The following is a 26,796-nucleotide window of genomic DNA, read 5'->3' on the forward strand; positions in this document are numbered from 1 at the left end:
TTATTGTCAAGTTTACCACAAAGGAACTTCAAATCCAGATGGCTTCATAAGCAAATACTAACAGATTTTTGGAGATATAATGCCAGTATTTTACAAATTGTTCCAGAGAATAGAAAAAGAAGGAACTCTCTTTTCCCCATTATATGCAGCTAGCCTAACCTTGATAGCAAAACCAGCAAGGAGAGTTCTAAGAAGAATCAGATGTCAGTCTCACTGAACATAAATGCAAAACTCCTAAACAAAATACTAATCTACTTCTTTGAATTCACATCTTTTTTAGTTGAGAGACTATTCACTTTGATCTATTTTCTCTTTTGCTCAGGCATGTATATAGACTCTATATTAGCCTCCTTTTGTGAGTGGCCTTGTGACTGAGTTGCCCAATGGAATGGGAGTAGAAGTGATAACATGCTACTTCCAGATCTGATCTGTAAAATACCTCCCACATGATCTGTATATTCTCTCTTCCCTGTTTGCCAGCCACGTGCAGAGAATCCAGATGGGAACTCTGGAGGTTTTGTGTGTGCAACCACAAGATAAAGGAGTCTGGGCTTTGAATAACCTCATGCAAGTCTCTCTGGGATAAGAAACATCCTCATTTGTCTTTATATGAATAAGAAACTTCATTGTATCAGGCCACTAAGATTTGTGTTTGTTAAAGCATCTCACATTACTTATGCTAACTAATACATATTACTTATGCTAACTAATACAGAAATTAAATCCAGCAATATATATAGAAGGGACAGTATACATCATGAATAAGTTGGGTTGATCTCAGGAATGCAAGGTTGATTTGACAGAATTATCCCATTATTGTGGACTGGAACTCTCAATGTTATATACATCTGTGCTACAAAAAAATAAATAATCTTTATAGAGTTTAAGAAAATGCCAGTCAAAATCCCAAGGATTTTTTTTTTTTTTTAAGAATTCAACAACGGATTCTGAAATGTAGGGAAATTCAAGAGGAAAAGAAGACAGCCTGAAGAATAACAAAGTGAAAGGGTTTACTCTGTCATATATTGAAACGAATTTTAAAATTGTGGTAATGAAGATAACTATGCCAATGGCACAAATAGCAAATGCCAAACGTATCAGTGAAGGGATAGAAAGCTCAGAAACAGAACCGTGTGTATATATGGCTGTGATCACTAATCATAGGGGAAAGAACAAATCTTAAATTAATGGTGCTGGGACATGTACACACACACACACACACACACACACACACACACGTGGGGGTGTGTGTGTGTTTCATATATATATATATATACATATATATATATATATATATATATATATATATATATATATATATGTATATATAGGAAATCATGAAGGGAACCAACTATCTTACATAAAATCTGCCTCCAGGAAGATTATGACCTAAATGCAAAAGGCAAAGAGAAAAGCTTTTTTGAAGATGATTTTGAGGTATGGAAGGATTTATTAGACAAGACATAAAAAATGTAAAGGAAAAAAAAACCCGATAAATTTGATTTTATTAAAATAAAGAACCTGCTTTTATCTGAAAGCAAGTGTTAAAAAGCCACAGAATGAGAAAAGATTTTTATAGTACATAAAATTAGGAAAGCTTATGTTGATTTCAAATAAAAGAATGATAATAAAGTGATAATAAAAAGACGAACAACTCAATGGAAAACTTGGAAAGTGCTTCAATAGGCACTTACAAGGAAATTCGAATGGCAAATAGGTATGAAGTGTGTTTCATTTCCTTAGTAATCAGGGGATTGCAAATTCTCATTGTGGGTAGAAAGGTTCATCGATACAATCATAGTTGACCCTTGATCAACTTGGCAGTTGGGAAAGCAGCCCCCTATGCAGTAAAAATCCATCTGTAACTTTTGACCTTCCTCAAAACTTAGCCTCTGACTAGAAGCCTAACCAATAACATAAACAGTTGATTAACACACATTTTGTGTTATATGTATTATATGTATACTGTATTCTGACAATGAAGTCAGCTGGAGAAGAGAAAAGGTTATTAAGATCATAAGGCAGAAAAATACATTTACAGTATTCTACTGTATTGAACAAAATAAGTGGGTCAGCACAGTTCAAACCTGTGTTCAAAGGTCAACTGTACTTTAAAAAATGGTTTGACATTATCCAGCATAAGATAAGGTCCACATATTTTATGAATTCAATAGTTCCATTCCCAAGAATACACCCTGGAGAAGTGTGTGCAGGTATGCAGTAGGCTGTATCTGCAAAAATGTTCATAGCACCATTTTCATTTTCATTTTAATTATGGCCAAAAGACTGAAGCAACTCCAGTGTCTATCTGCAGTAGAGTGAATAAAGGGTTTGTTTTCTTTTGTTTTTACCTATACAGTGTTCAGTGAAAATGAGCAAACTAGAAGTATATGCAACCCCAAGGACAAATCTAATAAACATAATGTATAGTAAAAGAGTCAAGACAGAATAATGCATTGCATATATTCCATCCACATAATATTTAAAAGTAAACCTAAACAATATTTTTAGGGATATGCATATATGTGTAAACCTATAAAGAAAATCCAGGAAGTTTTGTCATCACAGAGTGAAGGTAGTATTCTCTGTTAGAGGGAAGAGGAAAGGGTTGTGTGATTGAGGGCGATATATAGGTTCCGGTTCTAGTCTGGTTTTGATCTGGTTAGAATTATTGGTGTTCACTTTGTAATTATTGAGTTTAATAAGTTTTGATGCACTTTTCTTTGTGAATGTTTCACAGTTTAAAAAAAATTAAATGTTTTTATGCATTTCCAGAGTGCCTAGGAAGATTAAGAAATATCTTTCAAAATTACAAACTTTTTATATACTTAAAAAATGAGGGAAAGGAGAACTTTCCTCATTTTAAAAAAATTCTGTTTCATTTAAGTTCCTTGGAACTTGAGACCTATTATTCCTTTATTTTACAGGTAGTTTTATCTTGTGCTAGATCTAATTATCCATTCATCCAGTATTTATGGAGCATTTACTGCTGAGGTGCTTGACAGAAATGAGATTTAAGGTGGGTGGTGATATTGTGGGTTGATTAATTAGCTTCCTCATGCATTTAAAAACCATGCATATATACCTTTTGAGTACTTTTAGTTCCATAGTTTTGCTTCTAAGTACTGTGCTTCTATTAGTTTGGAATGGAATTTGACAATTATAAAATTGAGCATAACATGAAAGAACATTTCAGTTCTTGGTAGGCAGTAGTTACCAGAGTCTTGTCAGGGATGGGCTCTGGTAAACACTCAGGAGTATGGACTCCGGAGTCTTAAAAGTTAGCGGCATATCTCAAAATTCCAGAAAATGTGAGTCCCCTGGGATTTTTATCAGTTCTTATTTCAGACTTAACATAGTTTAAATATTTCAACTTATTTACAGTGAAAAATATCATGAATACTAGATTTCCTTGTTCTATTAAAAAAAATCAGACTATGGTAATATATGTGTGATTGTGTATATATGTATTTGCTTATATATGTTTATATATACATGTGTATATCTAATTTCCCTGCAGAATAAGTGTGTCTAAAACTTGAAATACAGTATTTTTTGTTGATAAGAGAATGTAAGCTAAAAGAAATCTATTTAAAATTGGCTGCTCTTAATTTATAGTCCATTTTGAAATATGTTTGCTTTTTAAGTTTATTGTATAAAAGAAAACCTGGATATACTTAGGAAAAAAAAAGTCTAAATAGTGTTGTTTTTGTTTCAGGTTTCTTTCCCCTATCTCCTTTCTACCATTTCCTTACTCTTTCCATCTCTGCTATCACCAAGAGATTGAATAATACAGGCTAGAAAATGAAGGACAAATGTGCAGGCAGGACTTGCCAAGCAGTGTTATATAACCAGAGGTCTCGAAATGTTTCCTTGAACTTGAAAGATGAGGTTGCTAATGCTTTAGAACAATATAACACTTTAAAGATCTTTGTTAATGCATGTATCATTATTTGAGTCAGTTATCTTTGGCCAGAAACAGTAAATAATCCTCAGTCATCTTACTTCCAGGTTTGGGACCCTTTCTGGACTCAGGGTTGTGGAAGCACTATCCTGATTTTTTTTGGGAATTATATGACTTAGATAAGGAGACTACTAATATGTGACCTAAACGATTATGCTTTTTTCATCAAGGCTCTTTGACTATAAGAACTAGAAATCGATGCCGATGGATCAGCATCACGAGGAAAAAAAAAAAAAAAAGAACTAGAAATCCATTTAAAGTAGCTCAAGGTAAAGGAGAATTTATTGAGAAAATACAGGCACGTGGCACCCCAAACAGTAAGGAATACCTGATTTCCTAAAGACTTGACACCAGGAACTCCATCTCAGGGTGGTCTGCATGGTGTCTCATCTCTGCCACCAAGGCTGGTGTGCAGGATGACTTCTGAAGACACAGCGGATGCTCTTGGTGTAAAAATAATCGATATTTGGATCTTTATCCAGTTAACCATTTTTTTTTTTCAACGTTTTTTTTTTTTATTTATTTTTGGGACAGAGAGAGACAGAGCATGAATGGGGGAGGGGCAGAGAGAGAGGGAAACACAGAATCGGAAACAGGCTCCAGGCTCCGAGCCATCAGCCCAGAGCCTGACGCGGGGCTCGAACTCACAGACCGCGAGATCGTGACCTGGCTGAAGTTGGACGCTTAACCGACGGCGCCACCCAGGCGCCCCCAGTTAACCATTTTAAAAAAATGTTTATTATATTTATTTTGGGAGAGATCGTGCACATGCAAACAGGGGAGGGGCAGAGAGAGAGGGAATCCCAAGCATGCCCCGTGTTGCTAGCACAGAGCCCCACACTGAGCTTGATCCCACGAACTGTGAGAGCATGACCTTAGCAGAAATCAAGAAATGGATGCTCAACCAACTGAGCCACCCAGGTGCCCCTCCAGTTAACCTTTTTTAATCAGAGCATAATTTCCAAATTAAAAACTTCAGTTATTGTACTGTCTTTTGTCTCCGTAGGAGAAAAAGTTTGGTGAACTGTGGGACCTTTTGTCTCAGTACTGATGCAGATTTTTTTTAAAAACTGGGTTGGTCCTTTATAGATGGTATGAATTTTTCTTACTCTAGAAAAGCATAGCTTTGTTTTTTAAATTAGCAAGTTTGTACACCAGCCTCTTGGGTTCAAAATAAGATCCAGAATCAGAACCTTTGGTAATAATTACACACACTCAGTGTCAAGAGATGTCTTTTTGCATGCTCAGTTCTATTCTTTGCTGTCCAAAAGCCCACTGGAGCGTCTCCTGCAGCTTTCAGGATGTAGGCTGTTGTGAGTTAAACATATGTATGAAATTAAGAAATTATACGTATGAGGGGCACCTGGATGGCTCAGTCGATTTGAGCGTCTGATTTTTGGCTCAGGTAATGATCTCACAGTTTGTGGGTTTGAGCCCCACAGCTGGCTCACTGCTATCAGCCTGTCAGCGCAGAGCCCACTTCAGATCCTCTGTCCCCCCTCTTTCTACCCCTCCCCCACTTGCACTCTCCCAAAAAATAAATATTTTAAAAAAATTATATATATGAAATTATATTTTTGTAGTTCAAAAGCAGTCAAATATCAACAATTTCTGTGAATCAACCAGCCTAGTACAAACTAATGTCTCCAGATTTCCTTATTATTTAAGTATGTTTTAATAAATTCATAACTTTGTGTTTTAGAAGGCTTCTAACTTTTCATAGCATTCTGATCTCATTATTTTGTTTTTTTATCTTGCACGTATTAATAAATATTTCATGTTTGTGTAGCACCTTGTGCTAGACTCTGAAAATGTAAAGCAATCCAGATTTTAGTCTTTTTTTTTTTTGAAAGTTCATAGATTAGGGTACATACATAGATAGGTAAATACAAGGTACCATATATTAAATGAATGTTCTGTAGAGTAAGTGACCTTAAAATTTTAACATAGGGAAGCGGAGGATGGGGGGAGTTTCATGGAAGATGGGGTTAAAACTAGGCTATAGTGAGCTGTAAAACAGTCCTGCAGACAAGAGGGCAGGGTTTCAAACAAGCGAGCTGATAAGTAGGAGCTAGGCTGTTGGTGACTTGCATTTAGGCTTTTAGGAATTTTGATTCTGTGTCCTACCTGTTATTTCAAAAGAAGGTTGTAAATACAAAACTATCGCTTGGGGTTCCGGAAGAAAATAATAGAAATTCTATTTATCCTAAAATATGCTTATTAATATTTAAAAAGATTGGTATAATTTGTGCATATAAATTGTAAAATATAGGGACTATAGGTCTTCCAAATTTCAGATTAGATTTGAAAGGAAACATAATCATTACTCCTACAACTACAAAATGAATGTATATCAAAAGATTTTACTTAACTAATGAGTGAACCAGTAAGATGTCACAACCAATTCAAAGAAGAACTTAAAATACCACATATTAATAGTGGAAGGATGCTGAAATGAATTTATAGATGCAAGAAAACTGGTCAGCTTTTACAAGGTGATAATCAGTGATACTCCACAGGAAACACTTTCTATGAACAGGAATCATTTGCAGTCAGTATTCATTTTCTGCAAGTTACCGAACATCCATCCCTACAGAGTTGTAAAGTAGATAAAACCTGAATGAAAGTTCTAGCCAGAATATGGTTTTCACTGTTTTTTCCTTAAATTGATATCAAAATTAAAAATTTCATAGCCTTCCTATTGATGAGGTCTTTAATCAGTAGGTAGAAGGCTTTAAGTTCCTCTTCATTTAGCTAAAACCCATTTAATTAATACCAAAGATAAGAACAAAACCTTCTTTTACTTTTAAGTTTAATTTGGGCATCTCTAGCCCTTGGAGATTCCCTCCACCAGCTTGAATTTCACCTTAGACCTCACTTGCTTCAGATGGATAGGAACCCTGCTTCAGGAGATTGTGGGTTTACAGTTTTAGACCATTGTACTACTCTCAATACTATGATATGAATAGCAATTTATGAATTGTCACAAGAATTAACAATTGATTTGTGAATTGTCACAAGAATTAAGGATTATTCTCTTTTATTTCTTGAAGAAGAGTACTGATGAGTTGCAAGCCTTCTCTGATCATACATCCTTAATTTTTGATACTATAATAAATTAATACAAATCATTAATCAGTTAACCAAATATTTTCAAAAAATTTAACAACACATTCATTTATTCCTATAAAAGCCCATACTCCATCTAATACCAAGTCCTAACAAAGGGGTATTAGGAAGCTCTTTCCCCCTTGAGTTTACATTTACTATGGCTCATAAGTCAAGGGTAGTTTTACTGTCATAACTGTTAAACAGTAATCTTCAAAAAAGGTGAAGTTATGACTCTTAGATATAAAATGAACATGAGTCAAAGATTTTAACTCATGAATGACTGAGGGAACTGGAAAAAAAATGTTACAGCTGGTTAGTAGGTAAATCCAAAGATTAGACAAATATATAAGCCCATCAAGAAGGCAAAATAAATTTGCTTCATAGATGCAACAAAAAAAAACAACTGACCTCTTCCATAGTGAGGAAAGAAGTCAGTTGAACCTCCATCAGACAGAATTTATTTGCATGTCTATCAACACTATTTCCATTACTATCAGTTTCAACAAATTAACTTCTGTCTCTACAGAGCTGTAAAATAGATCAAAGGCACAAATCCCATAGAGTCAGATAACCTTAGAAGGATGTGCCCTGAACAATATGTAGCTTTCCATTGAAGACACTTAGCAGTTAATTTTTGATCCATTTAAATATCTTTTGGGGCTCCTGGGTGGCTCAGTCGGTTGAGCATCCAGCTTGATTTCAGCTCAGGTCATGATCTCACAGTTCTGTTTGTAAGTTTGAGACCTATGTGGGGCTCTACGCTGATAGCATGGAGCCTGCTTGGGATTCTCTGTCTCCATCTCTCTCTCTCTCTCTCTCTCTCTCTCTCTCTCTCTCTCTCTCTCTCTTTCTCTCTCTCTCTCTCTCTCTCTTTCTCTCTCTCTCTCTCTCTCTCTCTTAAAAATAAATAATCTTTGGGGCCCCTCAGTCAGTTAAGTGTTCGGCTCAGGTCATGATCTCGCTGTTTGTGAGTTTGAGCCCCGCATCCGGCTTTGTGCTGACAGCTCAGAGCCTGAAGCCTGCATCAGATTCTGTGTCTCCCTCTCTCTCTGTTCCTCCCCTGCTCGCACACTGTCTGTCTGTCTGTCTCTCTCTCTCTCTCAAAAATAAATAAAGATTAAAAAAAATTTTTTTTAATAAACTTTAAGAAATGAAAAACTAAAAATCTTTCAAAATCCGTGTTTACATAACTAATGTTACAGGTAAATGTTAGCTAAGGGCATTCATTATTTGAAACCTACATTTTATACCATAGATGAAAGTATGTAGAAAGTACCTGACTGAATTGGCCCAAAATACAAAAAGAAGAGCCATTAAAATTATAATACAGTTTAACTCTACTTGACAAGTAGAAATGTGTGTTTTTAAAGGTGCTTATTATTAGCTGCCCCTCCAAAAATAAAATTTTTCTTTTATGGAAATACACTGATGAAAATTATAGGTGCATTCATTTTAGGATTTTATTTAAGTAATCTTTGCAGTTAGAATCTTTTAATATATTTGGAACAGTGATACAAAAGAACATAGAATAAACATCAAGTTAGCTTAAATTGATTAATAACTTAATTGTTTAAGAAAATCAACTTAATGGTATACACCTGAAATTTGAAATTATTTTGGCGTAATTAAGTTTTCCCCTTAAGTTTGCCATAGTGTCACTGAAAACTTTCGATTGCATGTGCAAGAATAAAGAACTTTTGAAGCACCGTTTACTTTAGAACAGAACAATATAATCATCAGTAATAGCTATAGAGCATGCACAGTGTGAGTACCCTTAATGAATTTTTTCCACTTAAAAGCAGATTCCTCAAAATGGTAGCTTTCCAGACTGTGTTTTCTTCATTGACCAAGTATTTTTCTTGTGGCTGACTTGAAGCATCTAAAAAACTGAAGCCAGCCTGGTTTTTACAGGCCTCGCCTGGCCTTGTTAATAGTTACAGCATTCCATTTGTTAGTACCTGTGACACAGGAGAAACTTTTACTGTTACGCTATGTGGTGACGATAAAGAAGACAGAAAAAGTCTTTTTATGGTAGTTGGGTCCTCAAAACAACTCTTTGTGTTCTGGTGATAAGAAGACACAAGTTGGATATCCACTAGAGGTACATGAGCTTGTTATCTGCAGAGCCGATATAGCCTCTTAAATTCCCTCACAATGACAGGAACCCCATCTGAAGTGAAGGCTTGCAGAGCTGGAGATACCAGAGCTCTGTTATTCCTCATGAGTACAAGTTCACCCTATTGTTGTTGAACAAAAATTTTGTGTGATTATTTTAAAAAGCCATATTCTTTTTCTTCAGTAAATTTAAAAGGGCTTCAAAGAGGCACGTACTTGGTGGTTCCTGTTGGGGGAAGAGCAAGACTCTAAATTACCTAGTCTTAAGATACATGAATATGATGGGAAAATTTCTTAGAGATTTCAGGCTAGAATAAGTCAGCAAGTTCATGATGAAATCTGTGTAGGCATCAACTATATTTGTTTTGTTTCTAGGGCTGTGTAGGTTATGAGTTCATTGTGTTCCAACATTCTGAGTGTTAACATCTTCATTGCTGATAGCAGCTTGCAGGGCTTTGGCAAGCAGAACTTGCTACCATGAACAGGAGGGAATACATGTCTCCATCCTTTTGTTCTAAACACCGGGACCTTTTATGGCTAAGTACACATAACAGTTCGTGTGGTTAGTTAGACCCAGAGAACTTAGAGCCATGGTGCCAATGTTGGGGAAATAGGTGTAGAGTTTGCTCTGTGCTCATGCTTAGTGATTATGTCGTGGTGGAGGTTTCAGGTATTGGTGTATGGGATTCCTGGTGCATGCCAAGTCATTTGAGAAGTTAACATCTCTGCACTTAGGATTTCTTAGGATTCTTTCAGCAAAGCAAAGTCACATTGACTAAAGAGATGATGATGATGATGATGATGATGATAAATGGGTGAAATAATAATTTGACTACAGAAAAACCAAGAAAAAAATTCTTGAAGCTTAAACTATTGTGTATTTATATTCTTTTGAGGAAAAAAGTTATAGAATAAGCATAATTATTGTAAATCATGTTTTAAAGGATACCAAGATTTAGGGGCGCCTGGGTGGCTCAGTCAGTTGGGCCTCCAACTCAGTTTCAGCTTAGGTCATGATCTCACATTTCATGAGTTCAAGCCCAAGCCCTGCATCAGGCTTGCTGCTGCCAGCATAGAGCCTGCTTTGGATCCTCTGTCCTCCTCGCTCTCTGCTGCTCCCCGACTTGTACTTTTTCTCTCAAAAATAAATAAAGTATTAAAAAAAAAAAGGATATCAAGATTTATTATTATGACTTAATTAAAAGTATGCCTTACATCTAATTTAAATAATCATTTATTAACAAATTTATCTAGTACTTGTCTATTGATCAAACTTTGTTTCCCAATCAAATAAACCTCTGTTAATTTACTTAGAAAATTTTAACTTCCCGAAACGTCTTAGTGTTGGCTGGAAAATCAACAAGTCTCAAAGCTATTGAAGCTATTGAACTCAGTAATTCTGCTTTAAAATACGACCCATCAGGATTTTTAAAAATTTAGGAACTCTGGAAATTAATGTATCAGATTGTTAAGCCCTTGCTGTTAAAATTACTCATTTAAATGGATGGACAAGTCATTTCTTGGTGACTTTAATGAAAAAAAAAATTAAAAATCAGAAAACCAACTCTTCATTATATTTTTGCCTCAAAGTAAGCAGAAAAAGAAGTCAACATAGAGTCCAGGAGGTACTTTGGTAACACTTAAGAAAGTTCCCCAGAAAGTCAATTCAGTGGATTAGATCAGCCCATGAAGAAGCTCTATAGAAAGAGCTAGCAAAAAGGGGAAAGATAGATGCTAAACAACATTGTTTTTTTTTTTTTACAAGTTTTAAAAATATGGAAAATCACTAATATGTACATTCTACAAAGGAGGGAGTCATTACTGTCTTATGTAAATAAGTATTTGGGTTTTTATGCTTCAAGATTATGTAGGAAAATCCTAGTATTTAAGAACAAATTAGGAGTGAAATTATTGGAATATGGTGCTAATTCTGGTGAATAGAAAAGACTCTCAGGTGAAAATCAGTTTCAATAGTTGAAGTTCCTGAAATGTTCATTTTATGAAGGTGCTATGATAACTTCTCAGAGCATCATTTTGATACATTTCTATTTCAGTTCTCATACTCATTGGCCCCGTCAGATATGTTGATCAGGCTGTAATCATATTCAGGTTATAACCTCAGAGCTGTGAGTAATTTAGTATTCTCTAGGAAGTTTGGGAAGAAACAATCCAAACAAGTAAATCTTTTTTTCTTAATGTACAGCGGGAGCATTCATTTTGCTTATATCTAAGGTTTACCTTATTTGAAGGATTAGAGTATACATTTGTGATCATTTAAAACCATTTCAGTGGCTCTTGTAATAATTCATTCAGTCTGTGCTCTCTTAATAAATTTTACAAAAAACTCATGGCAAGTTAGTGTCATTTGTGTGTGAATTTTCCAATTGTATTTCAGACTTTAAGAAAGAAAGGCCTTAATGGTTGTGAGAGCCCTGATGCTGACGATTACTTTGAGCACAGTCCACTCTCGGAGGACAGATTCAGCAAACTAAATGAAGATAGTGATTTTATTTTCAAACGAGGCCCTGTAAGTACTTTTACTTTACCTCTACTTTTTATTTGTTGATCCTTTTTGTTAACTTCATTATATAGGCTCTGAACAAGAAGGAACACAGAGGGTGCGACAGCCCAGACCCTGATACTTCCTATGTGCTAACTCCACATACAGAAGAAAAATATAAAAAAATTAATGAGGAATTTGATAATATGATGCGGAATCATAAAATCGCAGTGAGTACGAAAGTATGGTTTGTGCTTTTATCTTGTGCATGAAGAGATTGGCCACAGTTCTTATTTATTTTCACAGTGGGTGATGACACCAGTAAGTAGAAGGGGAAGAAATTTCATTAATTTTTTTTGGTTTCATAGAACTTTAAAATAAATTGGTTATAGTCTTATAATAGTGCATGTTCAGGGTCTTTAAACATAGAAGTGAAGAGAAAACATCCTAATCCAAATTCTACTTCTTATCCCCTGTTCTAACTATCCCCTGCTCTCTCTTTGGGTAGAGCACCTAAACATCCTGGATTCCAGTTCTCTCATCTATAAAATGAATGAGTTGGTTTATGTAATTTAAAAGAAAAAAAATTTTTTTTAATGTTTATTTATTTTTGAGAGAGAGAGATAGAGTGTGAGGGGGGCGAGGGGCAGAGAGAGAGAGAGGGAGACACAGAATCTGAAACAGGCTCCAGGCTCTGAGCTGTCAGCATAGAGCTTGATGTGGGTCTGGAACTCATGAACGGCGAGATCATGACCTGAGCCGGTCGAACGCTCAACCGAGCCACCTAGGCGCCCCAGGTTTACGTAGTTTTTAAGGTCTCTTCTAGCTCTAAATTTCCATGATTTGTAAATACAAGGTGCATATAAGATTTCCCTCTCCCACTCATGACTTTTGAAAAATATTACATGTATTTCAAATCGATCTTGAGACTATAAAATCTGTAACAGATTTATTACAAATTTGGTGTTTCAGAATTATTTTGAATTATTTTGTATAGTTGATATAATAGTAGTAGCTTACCCTTTGGTTCTTTGTAATGTCCCAAAACTATTTAACAAAATCTGTCCAAACTCCTGGTCTTTCCTTATAGTGTACATATTGAGGAAGAAAGCCTTGGCTCAATTTTAATTTAAGGAAGCAATATTTTTAAGCTGGTTGCAGAACAGATAGTTGGCTTAACATTTTTCTGTGCTTATGCATGTAACCATCATGGCAACCAGTACTTTGTGGAGTTCATGCTCCTTTGATAGTTCTTGAAAGAATTCTCATGGGAAGCTCATTGGGGAGAGCTGCTTAAGACAGCTATTCTGGATCTGATTTTCTAATGTTATATATGTATTGTAGGCTTCATGGGACAATTTGGTTCCAATGCTGATATTTATTTCAGAGTTACTTATTATCAGAGTTAATTCTCTTAAAAAGTATGCCTTAAGGTATACATCATGGATTATTTCTTCAAAGTAATCTTCTATTATAAGAAGCTCATGAAAAATAAGTTTAAGGAAGTATTTTTGTGCTGATACCATTTATTATTCTTAAAAAACAAAACAATAGCAAACAAATCCCTTCTGGCCTCATATGGATGTGGGTGACTCTGTAGTTAATGTTAAGCTGCAAAAATATTGTGTAAATAAAATTGCTTTACCTTTGAAAAAAATTATCATATATCCATTGTTTTATATCAGTTAATGAATTATTATAACTACTATTGGAAATAAGCTACTATTGAATTGAGTATATAAACTATTTATATTCTCCAACTTTGAATTGGCAGTGTTACCAATCTTTGCAATTACTGTTTTAAAATATGGGGAGAGGAAACCTTTTTCCTTTCTCTATAATAGAGATATTATAAAGAGAACTGTTATTTTCATGGTTAACAAGTATACTGTATGTGATCTATGGAGGAAATGCCAGAAGAAATAGGAAATATTATTTTAAGGGGGTGTGTGGAATGTTTAGGAGGAAAAGAAGATAGCATTTATAATATTTGTAATTTAATCTTCATACAATTTAAAGATGATAGGTTGTCAGTAGTAATTTTCCTGTGTAGATTGTTTCTTTGCATTTTCATTATACTCAGATTGCATTGTGTTGTGTATATATAACTTGATTTTTTTTATTTTTCGTTTTGTCCATTAAGACTGTCAGTCAATTAAATAAAACTAGGGCTTATTTATAATGTCCCACATTTGGTGTAATAAGTTCATAATATGTGTACATATTTTTCCCCTTTTGTTATACTTGTAATTGCCTGTTAGAAATGTAATGTTCCTAAACTGGTTTGCATTATTAAAGTGCTAATTTTATGCTTACTTGGTAACAGTGATATATTTTGTTATGTCTAAATTTGACAACACAACTTTAATATCAGTTTCTGACATTTAATTTTCATCTCTGAATATTTGAAATTATGTATGTATTAGCATATATGTATTCATATATAAATATTGAAGTTGAAAAGGTTCATGTCAAACATACTTATGTTCAAATACAGTTCCAAAGAAAGCAGCTTGAATCTGCAAATTTAGTAGGAAACTATCCTCTTCCTCTAATTTTAATAACTAGAGTTACTTTATCACATGAAACTTTGTAAGTTCTTACATTTAATATAGATGAAAACGAAACTAACAGTTTTTTCTTCCTTGTTCTTTATTTACAGCCTGGTTTACCACCTCAAAACTTCTCAATGTCTGTCACAGTCCCTGTGACCAGCCCTAATGCTTTGTCCTATACTAACCCAGGGAGTTCACTTGTGTCCCCGTCTTTGGCAGCCAGCTCAACATTAGCCGATTCAAGCATGCTGTCTCCACCTCAAGCCACGTTACACAGAAATGTGTCCCCTGGAGTCCCTCAGAGACCACCAAGTACTGGCAGTGCAGGTATGTAGTAATACCTATTCTGCTGATTCTTTCACAAAAAGGGTGGTAAAATGAATGACTAACATAAGCAGTTTCTTACTTTGCTACTCTTAATTTTCTGTCTTTGATGAGCAAGAGTCACTGCTACATAATTGACTCCATTTTAAAGAGTATTTTTGAAACTTTAATATGGGCTCTCTAACATCCTTTCAGGCACAGTGGAACGATACTACAGAATGTGCCATCTAGAATTTTCCTTATTATAGGAAAGCCATACTTTGACAGGCAGAAAATTTAATTAGCATATCATGAGCAAAGACTTGAAGTTTGGGTGTGAGCCAGTCATGTTAAAAATACTGAGAATAGATCTACCTGATTGGAGTTAGAGTTCATTAATTCAGCAAAAATTTGCAGTGCATTTACTTCTTCACACTTTGCAGTATCTCCTCTCCTTTAAATCCTAGATTGACTAGTACTCCATTAGCACTGCCCCCATTCTCATCATTTTGCTATTTGATACTGATACAGGAAGGCATACACTTTAAGAGCTTGATAGGTGAGCTTACACACACACACACACACACACACACACACACACACATATTTAACTACATCATATTGCATAATAATGCCAAATTCAGACTAGGCTAGTTTTTGTTTTTTTAGGAAAGGAGTGCAGGTTACTTCATTCAGATGAGGAGAACCAATTCATATTCATTCTTTGCCCTCTCTCTTCTCTCTGTAACGTTTTTAGGTGGGATGTTGAGCACTTCAGACCTCACAGTGCCAAATGGAGCCGGAAGCAGCCCAGTGGGTGCGTGAATTACTCCTGTTTTCACTTTGTAGGCATCTATCCTATGTGAGATGAAAGGAATATTGTACATCAAATAACGCCTTCTACCAAGTGAAGAGCTAAAAATGGGGTATATGATCAGAATAGACATGTCCCTTTGTAGACTTAATTGTCTTCTGAGGAGTACTTTTACTAATACTTAACATTTTTTAATAACAACCCTGCTCTGTTCTTTATACCTTGGCCTCAAGTGCTTTCTTCATAGCAGATATTGTTCTTTGCTAGAGACAAAATTGCCTTAATACAGTTTTTTCATCAAGCCAATTTCTTACACGGAGAAGCTTTCTGTATCATCTATTCTCACCAAACTTAGACTATTAGCAGACCGATACATCTTACAGTAAGTAGCATGAAATGTTTTTAGAGTGATTGCAGTACACAGAAATGGTGGACCTACTTTTAGAGCTACAAAGAGAGTTGAGGAGTTTGTCTTTGAGGGATCTGTTTTGGTGGCCATGTGTAGAACATTCACATATTTTCACAGTTGCTGCCAAATTGGCTTTTTTGCTTTGGGATCCTTTCTAAAGATGACCAGCAAGTTTAAACACATTGTGAAGGTGTCACCCAACGTTGATGTGCCAGTAAAGATAGATTGTGAACTGAGCATTACAGAAATATGGTATATATGTTAAAGAGTTAGAAGAATAACTGTATCCCTTTGGATAATCATCACATTAAGTGGTCTTGGTCTCTTAATCTGGGATAATGACAGTTGTCATCACTGTTATCTAAAAACAAGGGTGGGAACTTCCTCCCTGCTTTTAGGTATTGTGTGTCCCTGGAGACTTCTGAACATAGATCTCTTATCAGAAAGATCCCAATTGCATGTATTCAACCCATTCATTCTACAAAAATGTAAGGAGCTTCTGCCTCAAGAAAATTAATGGAGATCATTGAATAACTTAATTTAAAATGATGAGAAAAAACAGATATTGTTGAGATAAGTTACAAAACATACAGTGACCTAAAGTAGGAATAAGCGCCTAATTATGTCTGCCCCTATATTAATAGCTGTTTGAATGGAATTAAATATATAAGACCCATTGTTGGATCTTTTTGAACAGATAATTCATTGTGGAAAAATTCATAAAGGTCTTAACAATTATACATTAGGACTGCTATACTGGTACATGTATTTCCAGATATTTAGAGTTTATTTCAGTTCCATTTTAGTTATTTGCATGCCCATATACTCTTCATGTTAAATTTTCCCATATGCTTTTATTCCCCCAAGACTTCCTTTCCCTTCTACTTCCTAGCCTGATTAAGGCTGGAATCAAACATTTCTATTTCATTTAATGTTAATTTTAACTAGTTCTTGGTTTTATTTTCAAAATTCGTTTTATTTCATGGAGTTTTACTCTTTGATGATTTCTAATGTGTTTTTGCATTGCCTTTACTTTTTTTTCATCCTCTGGCATTGTAAACACGGTTCTTCCTCCTGTCAAACAAGTGTTTCACTTCTCTCATTTTTTTTCTTCTACTTCCCACATTTCCTAAAGGCTTTTTCACTGTTTTTTTTTCTTATCTGCATGCAACTATAAATCTAAACTTTGTCTCTGCTGCTCAGTTTTCTGTGTTCCCTTTGGTAATTTGAAACTCAGACTTTGTCATTGTCCTAATTTGACCTTCTACATGTAATCCTGTTTCTTTTTTTTCATTCATTCTCTTTTTTTGTAAGCCTCCCCCACATCTGGACCCTCCTGTTTAGAGGGCTGCATGATCCAGTCCTTAGATCATGGCACATCACCACTGGTTTATATGGAGCATCTCAGTGTTATTTATTAATCCCTCGTACACCTGTGTTGCATTCCTGTTCCCTTCTTCCCCCATCATAGGCAACCACCTTAGTGTGTTAGTGTTAGTAGTGTTAATAATCGTGATTAGCAAACATGAATTTGTATTAATATTTAAAATTTAATTAAAATATTTTAAGTGCTTAGTGAGTTATTTAAAAGTCTGTTTCCATTATTACTTGTACACAGATAAATCCTGCTTCTTAGGGCACACCGCAGCATCTCCTAACACACGAGATTGGCTATCTTGATTCTTCATTAGTTCCTACTCCTATACGCCTAGTTTTATATATATCAGGTGTAATTTTACTTATTCTACTTGTGTTTGGATTGTATTCTAAATGGCTTGTGTGTTATAACTGGTTTTTAATATATGCTACCTCAGAATTAGACTTAGCTGAGGAGACCTCTTATGTCACTTAATTTGGAGACCAGCTGGAAGTGGTTATTTCTGTGCAGTACTTGGAGCATACATGAGTTTAATGTGCTTCTTGCTATAAATTTTCCCATTAAAATAAATGGTCTTTCATAGGTATTTTAGACATGGTATTTTGTGAGAGAGAGTCAGATAATACATTTTAGCTTATTTTCAACAATGGTGCCATTTTGGTTTAGTAGTTTGGAAAAATAGTTTAAACTCATTTTTTACCTAAATAAAGTCTTTATGAATGAAAAGATTAAACAGTTAAAATTTCCAGAGAAATGCAGAAGAAAAAATATTAAAAGATATGGGTATGGGTTTTTTTTTAATTTTTTAAAAAGTTTTATTTATTTTGAGAGAGAGAGAGAGCATGAGCAGGGGAAGGGCAGAGAGAGGGAGAGAGAAAATCCCAACCAGGCTCTGCTGTCGAATCCCCCAACACAGGGCTCGAACTCCCCAACCATGAGATGATCTGAGGTAAAATCAAGAGTCAGATACTTAACTGACTGAGCCACCCAGGTGCCTCATGTTTTCTAATGTGTATTTTTCAAGGTACGTTTCTACATGATTGATAAACCTTGTGCTAAATGAAATTAAACAACTTTCTTCTCTGTAGGACATTCAGAACCTTTAAAATGTTAATCTATTTTGTGAGTCATTAAACTTAGTGTATACATATGGTTACTCAAAGTGATTTCATAATCGAACCCTTCATTTTTTTTTCCCCTCATGAAAAAGCATCTTTCATAATTAGTGCCATATAAAACATTTTGGGAAATCTTGCTTCTGATCTTAATATACATAGAAAAGCATTTTTGAGTAATGAAGACTTCCATAAGTTGAAATTGAGGTTTAATAAAAGAAACAAGACTATCAGGCTTGTGCTGTGTTAATAGCAGAGCTGTTCATTGGGACCAGCCCTTGCACTGAAGACAGTTAGAAATGCTGGGGAAAACATTTTTAAAATCTGCATGAAGCATTTGAGAACTAATAAGATAGTGAAGCATTACTGGCTCAATATCCAGGGAATGACAGAGACAGAGACTTCAGGAGAGTGAGCTCAACATTTATGACTACTTTTCCTCAGGTGCTATTTGCCACTTCCACAGTGGGGTGCTTCAGAAGCAGAGGATGACAGCCTGAGAAACCCAGGGGGACAGAGAGATCAAATTTCAGGGTCCACAAAGAGTTGGGAGGGCCCAAATGTGTTCTTGTCCCCTTGTGTTGAGACCCCAAAAGGCGGGACCAGGGAAGTAGAGTGAATCAGAGTTTAACAATCCCTTGCAGTAGCTATGGCATCCCACTTTCTGAAGCTAGACTGTGGTCATCTATGCTTATAGAATAAACATTCTATAGAATATCTATGCTTATAGAATAAACATTCTTTTCAATATCTGTGTTTTACATTATTACATTTAAAAAAATGTTGTTCTACAAAAAATGAAGAATGACCACATGCTGGGCCACAAAAACTCTCAGCAAATTTCAGAGAATTTAATCATATGGAGATAAATCTCTGGTGACAGAATAATTCAGCTAGCAACCCATATCCAAAGATGCTTGTTTAAAACAAATGTTCTATACATAACATGTATAATAGCTTACTGTGGCATTCCAGGCTTAGAGACTTGTAATGAGCCACTTCCAGATAGCTTCGCTTCACCTTTAAACTGTCACATTTTTACTGATCCTGTCATTTTCAAATGCATAATACTTTTATAGATGAGCCCTCCATTTCCCTTATTCTTATTTTAATTTTTGTTGAGTCTTCTGCTCTCCAGAAGATAGGATGCTTCGGGCCCGTGTCAGAGTGAAAGCAGAAGCATCCTTGAACTTTTTAATTTAAGCATTGAACAAACTCTGGATAGAGAAAGACATTAACCAGGAAACTAGAGGAAACCTAACCATGAAAGGAATCTTTGTTCATCAAAAACACCATGAAGAGAATGAAAAGGCAAGATAGAGTGGGAAAATATAGGGGTGTGTGTGTGTGTGTGTGTGTGTGTGTGTGTGTGTGTGTATAAAACAGAGGGCTTTTTATGAAGAATACTGTAAGTCATCACGAAAAAGAAAATCTGATTTTTTAAGATGTGCACAAGAACACAAACATTTCACAAGAGAAGCTCTCCAGGTGTCTAGTAAACATGTGACAAAATGCTCATAAGAACCAATTGAGGTCTTGCTGGCAGGGTGTTGGGTGGGGAGAAGGGCTAAAGGGGTGAGGGTCCTAAAGGAGTCAGACACTTGTTGGGATAAGCACTGAGTGTTATATTTAAGCGATGAATCACTGAATTCTATTCCTGGAATTATTATTACACTATACGTTAACTCACTTGGACTTAAATTTAAATAAATAAATAAATAAAAAATGCTCATTCTCAGTAACCAAGGAAATGCAAAACTAAAGCCACAGATAGCATTATACACCTAACAGAATGGCCTTGGAATAGGCAGATAATACCAAGTGTTGACAAGCTATGGAAAAATTCAAACTCTCATATGCTGATGATGGCAGTACAGATTGGTGCAGCCCTTTTGACATTGTCTACTATAGGTGTAGATGTGTGTATTCTACAGTGAACCATTTTTACTCATCTTTATATGCTGTAGAGAAATGCATGGGTATACGATGAGCACCAAGAGAGATGTAAAGGAATGTGCATGGCATTATTTGTTACAACCAACATCTAGAAATAATCCAAATTTGTATCAACAGTAGAACAAATAAATAAAGTGATAGTACATTTATATGAAGAAATACTATACTGCAACAAAAAGGAAGACATGACAGCAGTAATTAACAGTGTGGATGAATTTACCAAACTATTATTGAATGAGAGACAATAGATGCAAATACAGATTGGTTCCATTCAAATACAGTGTGAAAAGCAGGCGAGCAAAATTGCAGTGCTAAGGATGCATGTATAGATAGGTGGTAAAACTATAAAGAAAAACAAGTTACTATAAAAATCACAATACTGGTTACTTTGGGTAGGTGGACAATAGTAATGTTTTGGGGGACCCAATTATAGAGACTTTGGGGGTTTGGCAATATTCTTTTTCCTGATCTAATGAGTACGTAGATGTTCACTTTATGATAAGTCCTTTTTTTTTTTTTTTAAATATAATTTATTGTCAAATTGGCTTACAATTTGTAAGCCATGCCAACAAGTGCTCATGCCAACAAGTGTCTCCTCAGTGCCCATCAGCCATTTTCCCTCTCCCCTACACTCCCCCAGAAAAGTCCTTGATCTTTGAAGTTTTTGTTTTGTGCACCATTTTGTATTATGTGTTACGTTAATACAAGTTTTTAAAATAAACATAATACATTTGATTTTAAAAAGGAATTATAAACCACCAATATGGAGGCACTTTTAAAATTATGAGAGAATGTACTGTACATAGTTGTTATACTGTTAATTCCAAAATCTAGAGAGAAAAAAATTGACACATACACACATTCATACTCTCAGAAAGAATCAGCAGTCTTTGAGTCTCTGGGTGTTATTGCCCACATGCAGCAGCTAGACATGCAGCCCCATCTTGAGATCAGGAAGCAAGTCGGTGTAAGAGGACAGGCCAACAAGCCTAGGATGGCAGAGTGGAAAGCTGGAAAGTTCTAGGTCCACTACATTGAGCTGCTAAAACCACTGAGCCTGCAACCGCTTTACCCCCAGTCTTCTGTGAGATAAAACTTTTCTCATTTCTTAAGAGAAAAAGTAAGGTAAAATACAAGCCAGAAGTAGGGGAATATTTAATAAGCAGATAAGCATTGATGTACCTAAGTGAAAGAAAGAAACCAACTTCAATTTCAAACATTGAAAGGATGTATCAGGAGATTTAAATAAAAATGGCAAAGAAAAACAACTTACTAATTGCCAACTATTACCACCTTTTTATTGTGACATGGAGAGCTGATGAAGGGATGTTGAAACTGATGATCTCATGTGCTTATGGCATTGTAGCAATCTTTCTAGAAAGATTTTGGCAAGGTGTTTCAGTAGTCATAAAAATGTTTATGCCTCTGAGCCCACTAATCCCATTTCTGGGACTCTCCTAAAGAAATAAACTAGAATATACAAAGTTTCACTGCAACATTATTTAGAGTAGTGAACAATAGGAAGAAACCAGTGTATTCTACAGTATGAAAATTATGTAGATTAAAATTTTCAGCTGAATTCCTTTTGAGTTGTGATTTAAAACTGCAAAAAAAACCATGCTTATGGAAAATTCAAAGGAAGGGAAATCCAAACTGATTATCATAGTATGTTGGGATGGTGGAAGTAGGAGTTTTCCCTCTCGTTTTCTACTTTTTAAACTTTCTATGATGCTATATTGATACGGTATCTCCACAGTCATAAAACTTTTATTATAGTAAATGAATTAGAGTATTCAGTTGTGTTTCCTTGTAACGTGATAATTTTTTGTCTTCAGGCTATGTCATTGTCTAAGTGAAACCAGTGTTGTCCATACTGTAAATTGTGGCCATCTTCCATAGTGGCAATCTGATTTGGCTTACTAGACATATTTCTCTGTGGAAAATTTACATTTAATACTTAGATAATTTGTAGTTCATATAACTTCAGGAACTCCTTTTAACTTTGGTCCTGTGTTTAAAGATCAAGTATAGAATCAAGTCTCTGATCTCCAGCAGTTTTGCTTTGTAAAAACATTTTGAGAAAGAGAAAATATATATATACCAGACTAGTATATAGAAGGGCTCAAGAAGCTCTTGGAATTGTTTAGGGGTGAGTGAAGGTAACATGTAACGGCTTGCAGAGTAGCAGAGGCAGCGGCAGTTAAAGAGAAGATGGATGAATAGCAAAGCAAGAATAGCAGGGCTTAAGCCCTGTGAAAGTGGGATGGAAGTGACTGGGGATGGTGGTAGTACAGGAGTTTAAACAGGTTGTGTTAGAGATGACAGCAGCACATCTGGGGAAAAGGCCACCAGATGGTTGCATGTGAACTTGAAGTGAGATATAAAGCAGAAGCACAGATGTAAGAGGTACACTGAGGCAGTGGTTAAAGCCAGGGGGGTGCATGAAGTCTCTGAAGGAGGAGAAGCCTCTTTGGGGCTGTCCACATGGGATAGATTGAGAGGGAGAATACAGTATACAGGAAAAGAAGCAGCAGGATTTCATGAGCATTGTCTGTTGTAGATACGCATTTCTAATGGACAGAATCCATGCTCTCTATCATACAGGAATTTCCACTGAATCAAGTAAATATGTCATCAGTTATTTTATTTTTGTCATCAATAATCTTGAAACTCATGGGCTTTTTTACTTTTAGAAACCTCATCAACTCATTCTTTATAAAAATACAATTTTACAAGCTTTTAAAATGCTTATTTACTGAATAATCAGCTGAAACTATGTCAGGTTTTATGAAAATTTGTCAAATATGATAAAATCAGTTCTTGAACCTTGCTTTGAATGAGTTTTTCAGAATCTTTTGAGATTTTCAAAAGTCTTTGCATATCAGTTCAACTTCTGAATTTAATTCATAATAATAAGACATTAAAGGCATCAATGTCTACAATTTAGCCCTAAAAGAGTAGTATTAAGGACATGGAGTGCTTTCCAGCCACTTAATGCATTATGTCAGCTGATATGATATTCTGAAATATGAGCCAGACTGATATAATTGAATGATATGCCTCAGAGCTATAGGACCGTAAGTGAAATTAGCTTTGTTAGGTTTCAAGAGGCATTGGTATGCAGTTTGCTCAAGAGCATTTGTATCATGTATTATGTCAGGGTGTAATTTACCTTAATACCTAAAAACACATTTTAATAATCACATTAAATTGGGTTTATCCATTTAGAATTGGTACTGCAGTTCTTAAATTTATAGACTATGTCAACATGAGTTATATCCTGAAGGTATCTGCCTTAAAAATCTATCTCAATGATATCTTCATTTTGTCATAAAAAGTGAATAGGAAGTAAGAAATATATTAAGATAGTATATTGCTACACTTTACAAAATCACAAATAGTGCATATAAGGTTATCATGTTTCAAGCTGGCAAGTTACCCAACACTTACATCATCCTGTAATAATTATCTGCTGCAGACTCTGACGTCACACTAAAGAATACCATGCTTTTAGATTCTCTTCACTCTGGGTTGCTATGGTAGTATGTGTAGCTTTTCAGCACCATAGACTCCACATGGGAAGAGAGTATAGAGCTTCCTGATAATGCATTCTTCTAAATTATCCTGGAATCATCTCGTAATGTATTTGAGAAGAAATACCACCTTACCCTTCAGATTTGAGTACAAATCAAGCAAATAAGAATCTTCTCAATGTTATCAAAGAGATTACAAATGTATATTTGTGCCTGTTAATTAAGAGAAACGTTAATCTGTACTTGTTAATCTAATATTCTGTTGGTTTCTATCACACCCTCTATTTTTGAACAATCTTTGATAAGCAGTTTTTATCCAGATGGCTTGTTTAGCAGTTACTTCTGCCCAGTGCATGGATGCGCTCCACTCCACAGGGATGGCCTGGGGAGGAGATTGCTTAATAGCACTGCTTTCTGAAGCTTAGCAGAACATAGGAATTGCTCTCTGGGGTGTGGAAAGGAGATTCGGCCCAGACTTAATACGTACTGCTTGAAGATAATGGAAATTGCCTCATAAGGTTAACTGAAATACCAGTCCCCACAGCAAAATTAAATCACATAACTGAATTAAAACTGGTGTCCCTTGGTAAAAGTGTCAGAGAAAGCAGGAGGAGCTGGGGGAGAGTGAGGTGTAGGGGAGAGAAACACTGATCATCTGGAATCCTGACACGTTGAATGACAGCTGCTGCAGAGACAGACCAGTTCCCAAGGGCCATACCTCACCGCTGTTTTCCTTGTCCGTTGAAAATGCACTGGTCAGGATTCAATAAAGTTGATTATACCACATTGTCAAACATCAATTTTTAGTTACTCATATAAATAATTCACCTAAATAACATGTTTTTCAAACTCTGAATATGTTATAAGCAGATATATCAAAGCATCCATTTTCTTCAGTTGTTTATCTTTAAGAACTTAATCCATCCCTTTCCAGTTATATTTTTTAAATTTTCGAATTCCCCTATCTTTTAATCAGTTGCCTCTATTCATTATAATACTATTGCTGAAAATATTTTATAATCCACCAACTGCTATCTGGATTGTAAATGGCTTTAAATAATAGTTCTGTTCCATTCAAGAAACTTTTGTAGATTTAAAATGTTCTGATAACCCAATACAAATGCTCTTAAAGTGAAAAACATGTAATACATAATTGTTTTTCGTCATTAACTCATTGCAGTTCTTTGAGACCCATCATTTTACTTCTTGGCAACTCAGGATGCGGTTCCTTCTCTGTCAGCTTTTTCCTCATTCTGGCTTTCTTCTGAGTCTCGAAATGGCTGGAGAATAAAATGCTTCCTCCGTTGTCCTTGGAGGAATGCAGGAGCTTCCCTCACCACCACGGAACAGCTTCTCTACTTAGGATCTGATTAGACATTCCTGGATCCCCTCACTGTGGTGAGGGAGGGAGAATGCCTCCATACTCACCGGTTTGGCTTGGACCTAGTGCCAAGCAGTGATTGAAGTGGAGTCAGCCACCTAAACCACAAGGCTGTTACACAGGAGACCTGGGATGACTGTGCTCTCCAGGAAAATAGGGATGACCTCTTACATTTGTCTTGTAGCTCAAATGATGCCCAAAAGGACTGTATATCTAGAACATACACCACAAGATATCCATTTCCTTATTTCCTCTAATAGAGTTCTTTTAGGGAAGTTGAAAAGCAGGAATAAGATGATTAAAGTCAGACCACAGATATTTAATGAAGACCTTACCAGCAGCCAAAGAAATGGAGCAGGTAGCGGTAGAGCAATAAGGAACAAGTACTTGGTGAAAACAAAGCAGTAGAGCTGAGTGCTCAGGAAGCTGCAGTGAGGGAGTTGCCCTGGTCACTAGTTCAGGCCCTGAACTAGTAGGAGTGCCTCTGCCACAGGGATGAATGACTAGGCTGGTCCCAAGCAGTTTCTTAAAATCTCCAGTTTCTTAAAATCTCCAGCAGTTTCCGTTATCTCAGTCCCCAGTAGGAGATGCCTTGTGTTTTAAGTATCTCTCCCAGTAGGTCCAAGCAGTAAGACTGAAAACAAGTGACATAAGTCTTCAGTTTTATATGTATTTCAGATTTGAGTTGATCTTTTTGCTTATTTGGGGGTTGATATTTTTGCTCCTAATGAGTTGTGTTACAAAATTTATTTGTAAAACCAGGACTAGGGCAAACCTGTTTCATATTTGTACCAGAGTATTTTGATGACTCTTTACATGTTAATGAAGGATATTTCCTTTTTCCAGGGAATGGATTTGTAAACTCCAGAGCTTCTCCAAATTTGATTGGAACTACTGGTGCAAACAGCTTAGGCAAAGTCATGCCTACAAAGTCTCCCCCTCCTCCCGGTGGCGGCAATCTTGGAATGAACAGTCGAAAACCAGATCTTCGCGTTGTCATCCCTCCTTCAAGCAAGGGCATGATGCCTCCCCTGGTACATTAAATTTTTCTTCACCTTAATTCTTTGAGACACATTTTATACAGCCAGACTATGTTTTCCTTTGGAATTTTCTGTACTGCCATAGAATCTAGACCCTTTCCTAATGAATGTTTCTATTTAAAGTTAGCGTTTGAAGAGGCAAAGCTATTTTAAATACACAAAAATCAGATTATAGAAAAACAGGATGTAAATATGCCGAGTGGTTATTTAAAATTAAAGCTAAATAAAGAGAGGCTGTTATGTGTAAGTTTAGTTTTGCCAGGCAGGAACCTTTGCTCAGAGATCCCATCACCAAATTTATAAATTAAACCTGACTTAGGTGTTTCTTCTCTGTACTTTGCGTATTTTCAGTAATCAATTACACATGCTTTTCTGTAGGAGAAACACTAAACCAGGTTTTAGAAAATTCTACATACCAAAGAGAACCATTGCAGAGTAGGGAACAGTGCATCAAAACTGAATGAGTTATTCTCCAAATAATTTTTGTTTATTCCTTCACAGATCACCTTCCCATTTAATTCTGTAAAGAATACAGGTCTCTCCACTCCAGCCCTTAGCAATGTCTTCATAGTTCCAGCCTCATATGCTTTTTAAACCCATGTTTATGAAGAAGAGTATATGT

At 35.6% G+C, this 26,796-nt stretch overlaps 1 protein-coding gene across 8 annotated transcripts in view; it reads left to right on the plus strand.

Annotated features, from left to right (window-relative positions):
* The window catches only part of MEF2A (myocyte enhancer factor 2A), a 167,530-nt gene that overhangs the window by 118,178 nt on the left and 22,556 nt on the right, over positions 1 to 26,796 (plus strand). For 5 of the 8 annotated variants that reach the window (XM_058736736.1, XM_058736735.1, XM_058736739.1 and 2 more), the window contains 4 exons: positions 11,783 to 11,920; positions 14,353 to 14,572; positions 15,306 to 15,365; positions 25,981 to 26,168. In XM_058736736.1, the coding sequence (XP_058592719.1) occupies positions 11,783 to 11,920; positions 14,353 to 14,572; positions 15,306 to 15,365; positions 25,981 to 26,168 (606 nt within the window). Of the gene's footprint in view, positions 1 to 11,585; positions 11,718 to 11,782; positions 11,921 to 14,352; positions 14,573 to 15,305; positions 15,366 to 25,980; positions 26,169 to 26,796 lie in introns of all 8 variants that reach the window. The other 3 variants (XM_058736738.1, XM_058736740.1, XM_058736742.1) reach the window with 2 other exon arrangements.

This window comes from Neofelis nebulosa, chromosome 7 (genome assembly GCF_028018385.1).
Source record: "Neofelis nebulosa isolate mNeoNeb1 chromosome 7, mNeoNeb1.pri, whole genome shotgun sequence".
NCBI lineage: Eukaryota > Metazoa > Chordata > Mammalia > Carnivora > Felidae > Neofelis > Neofelis nebulosa.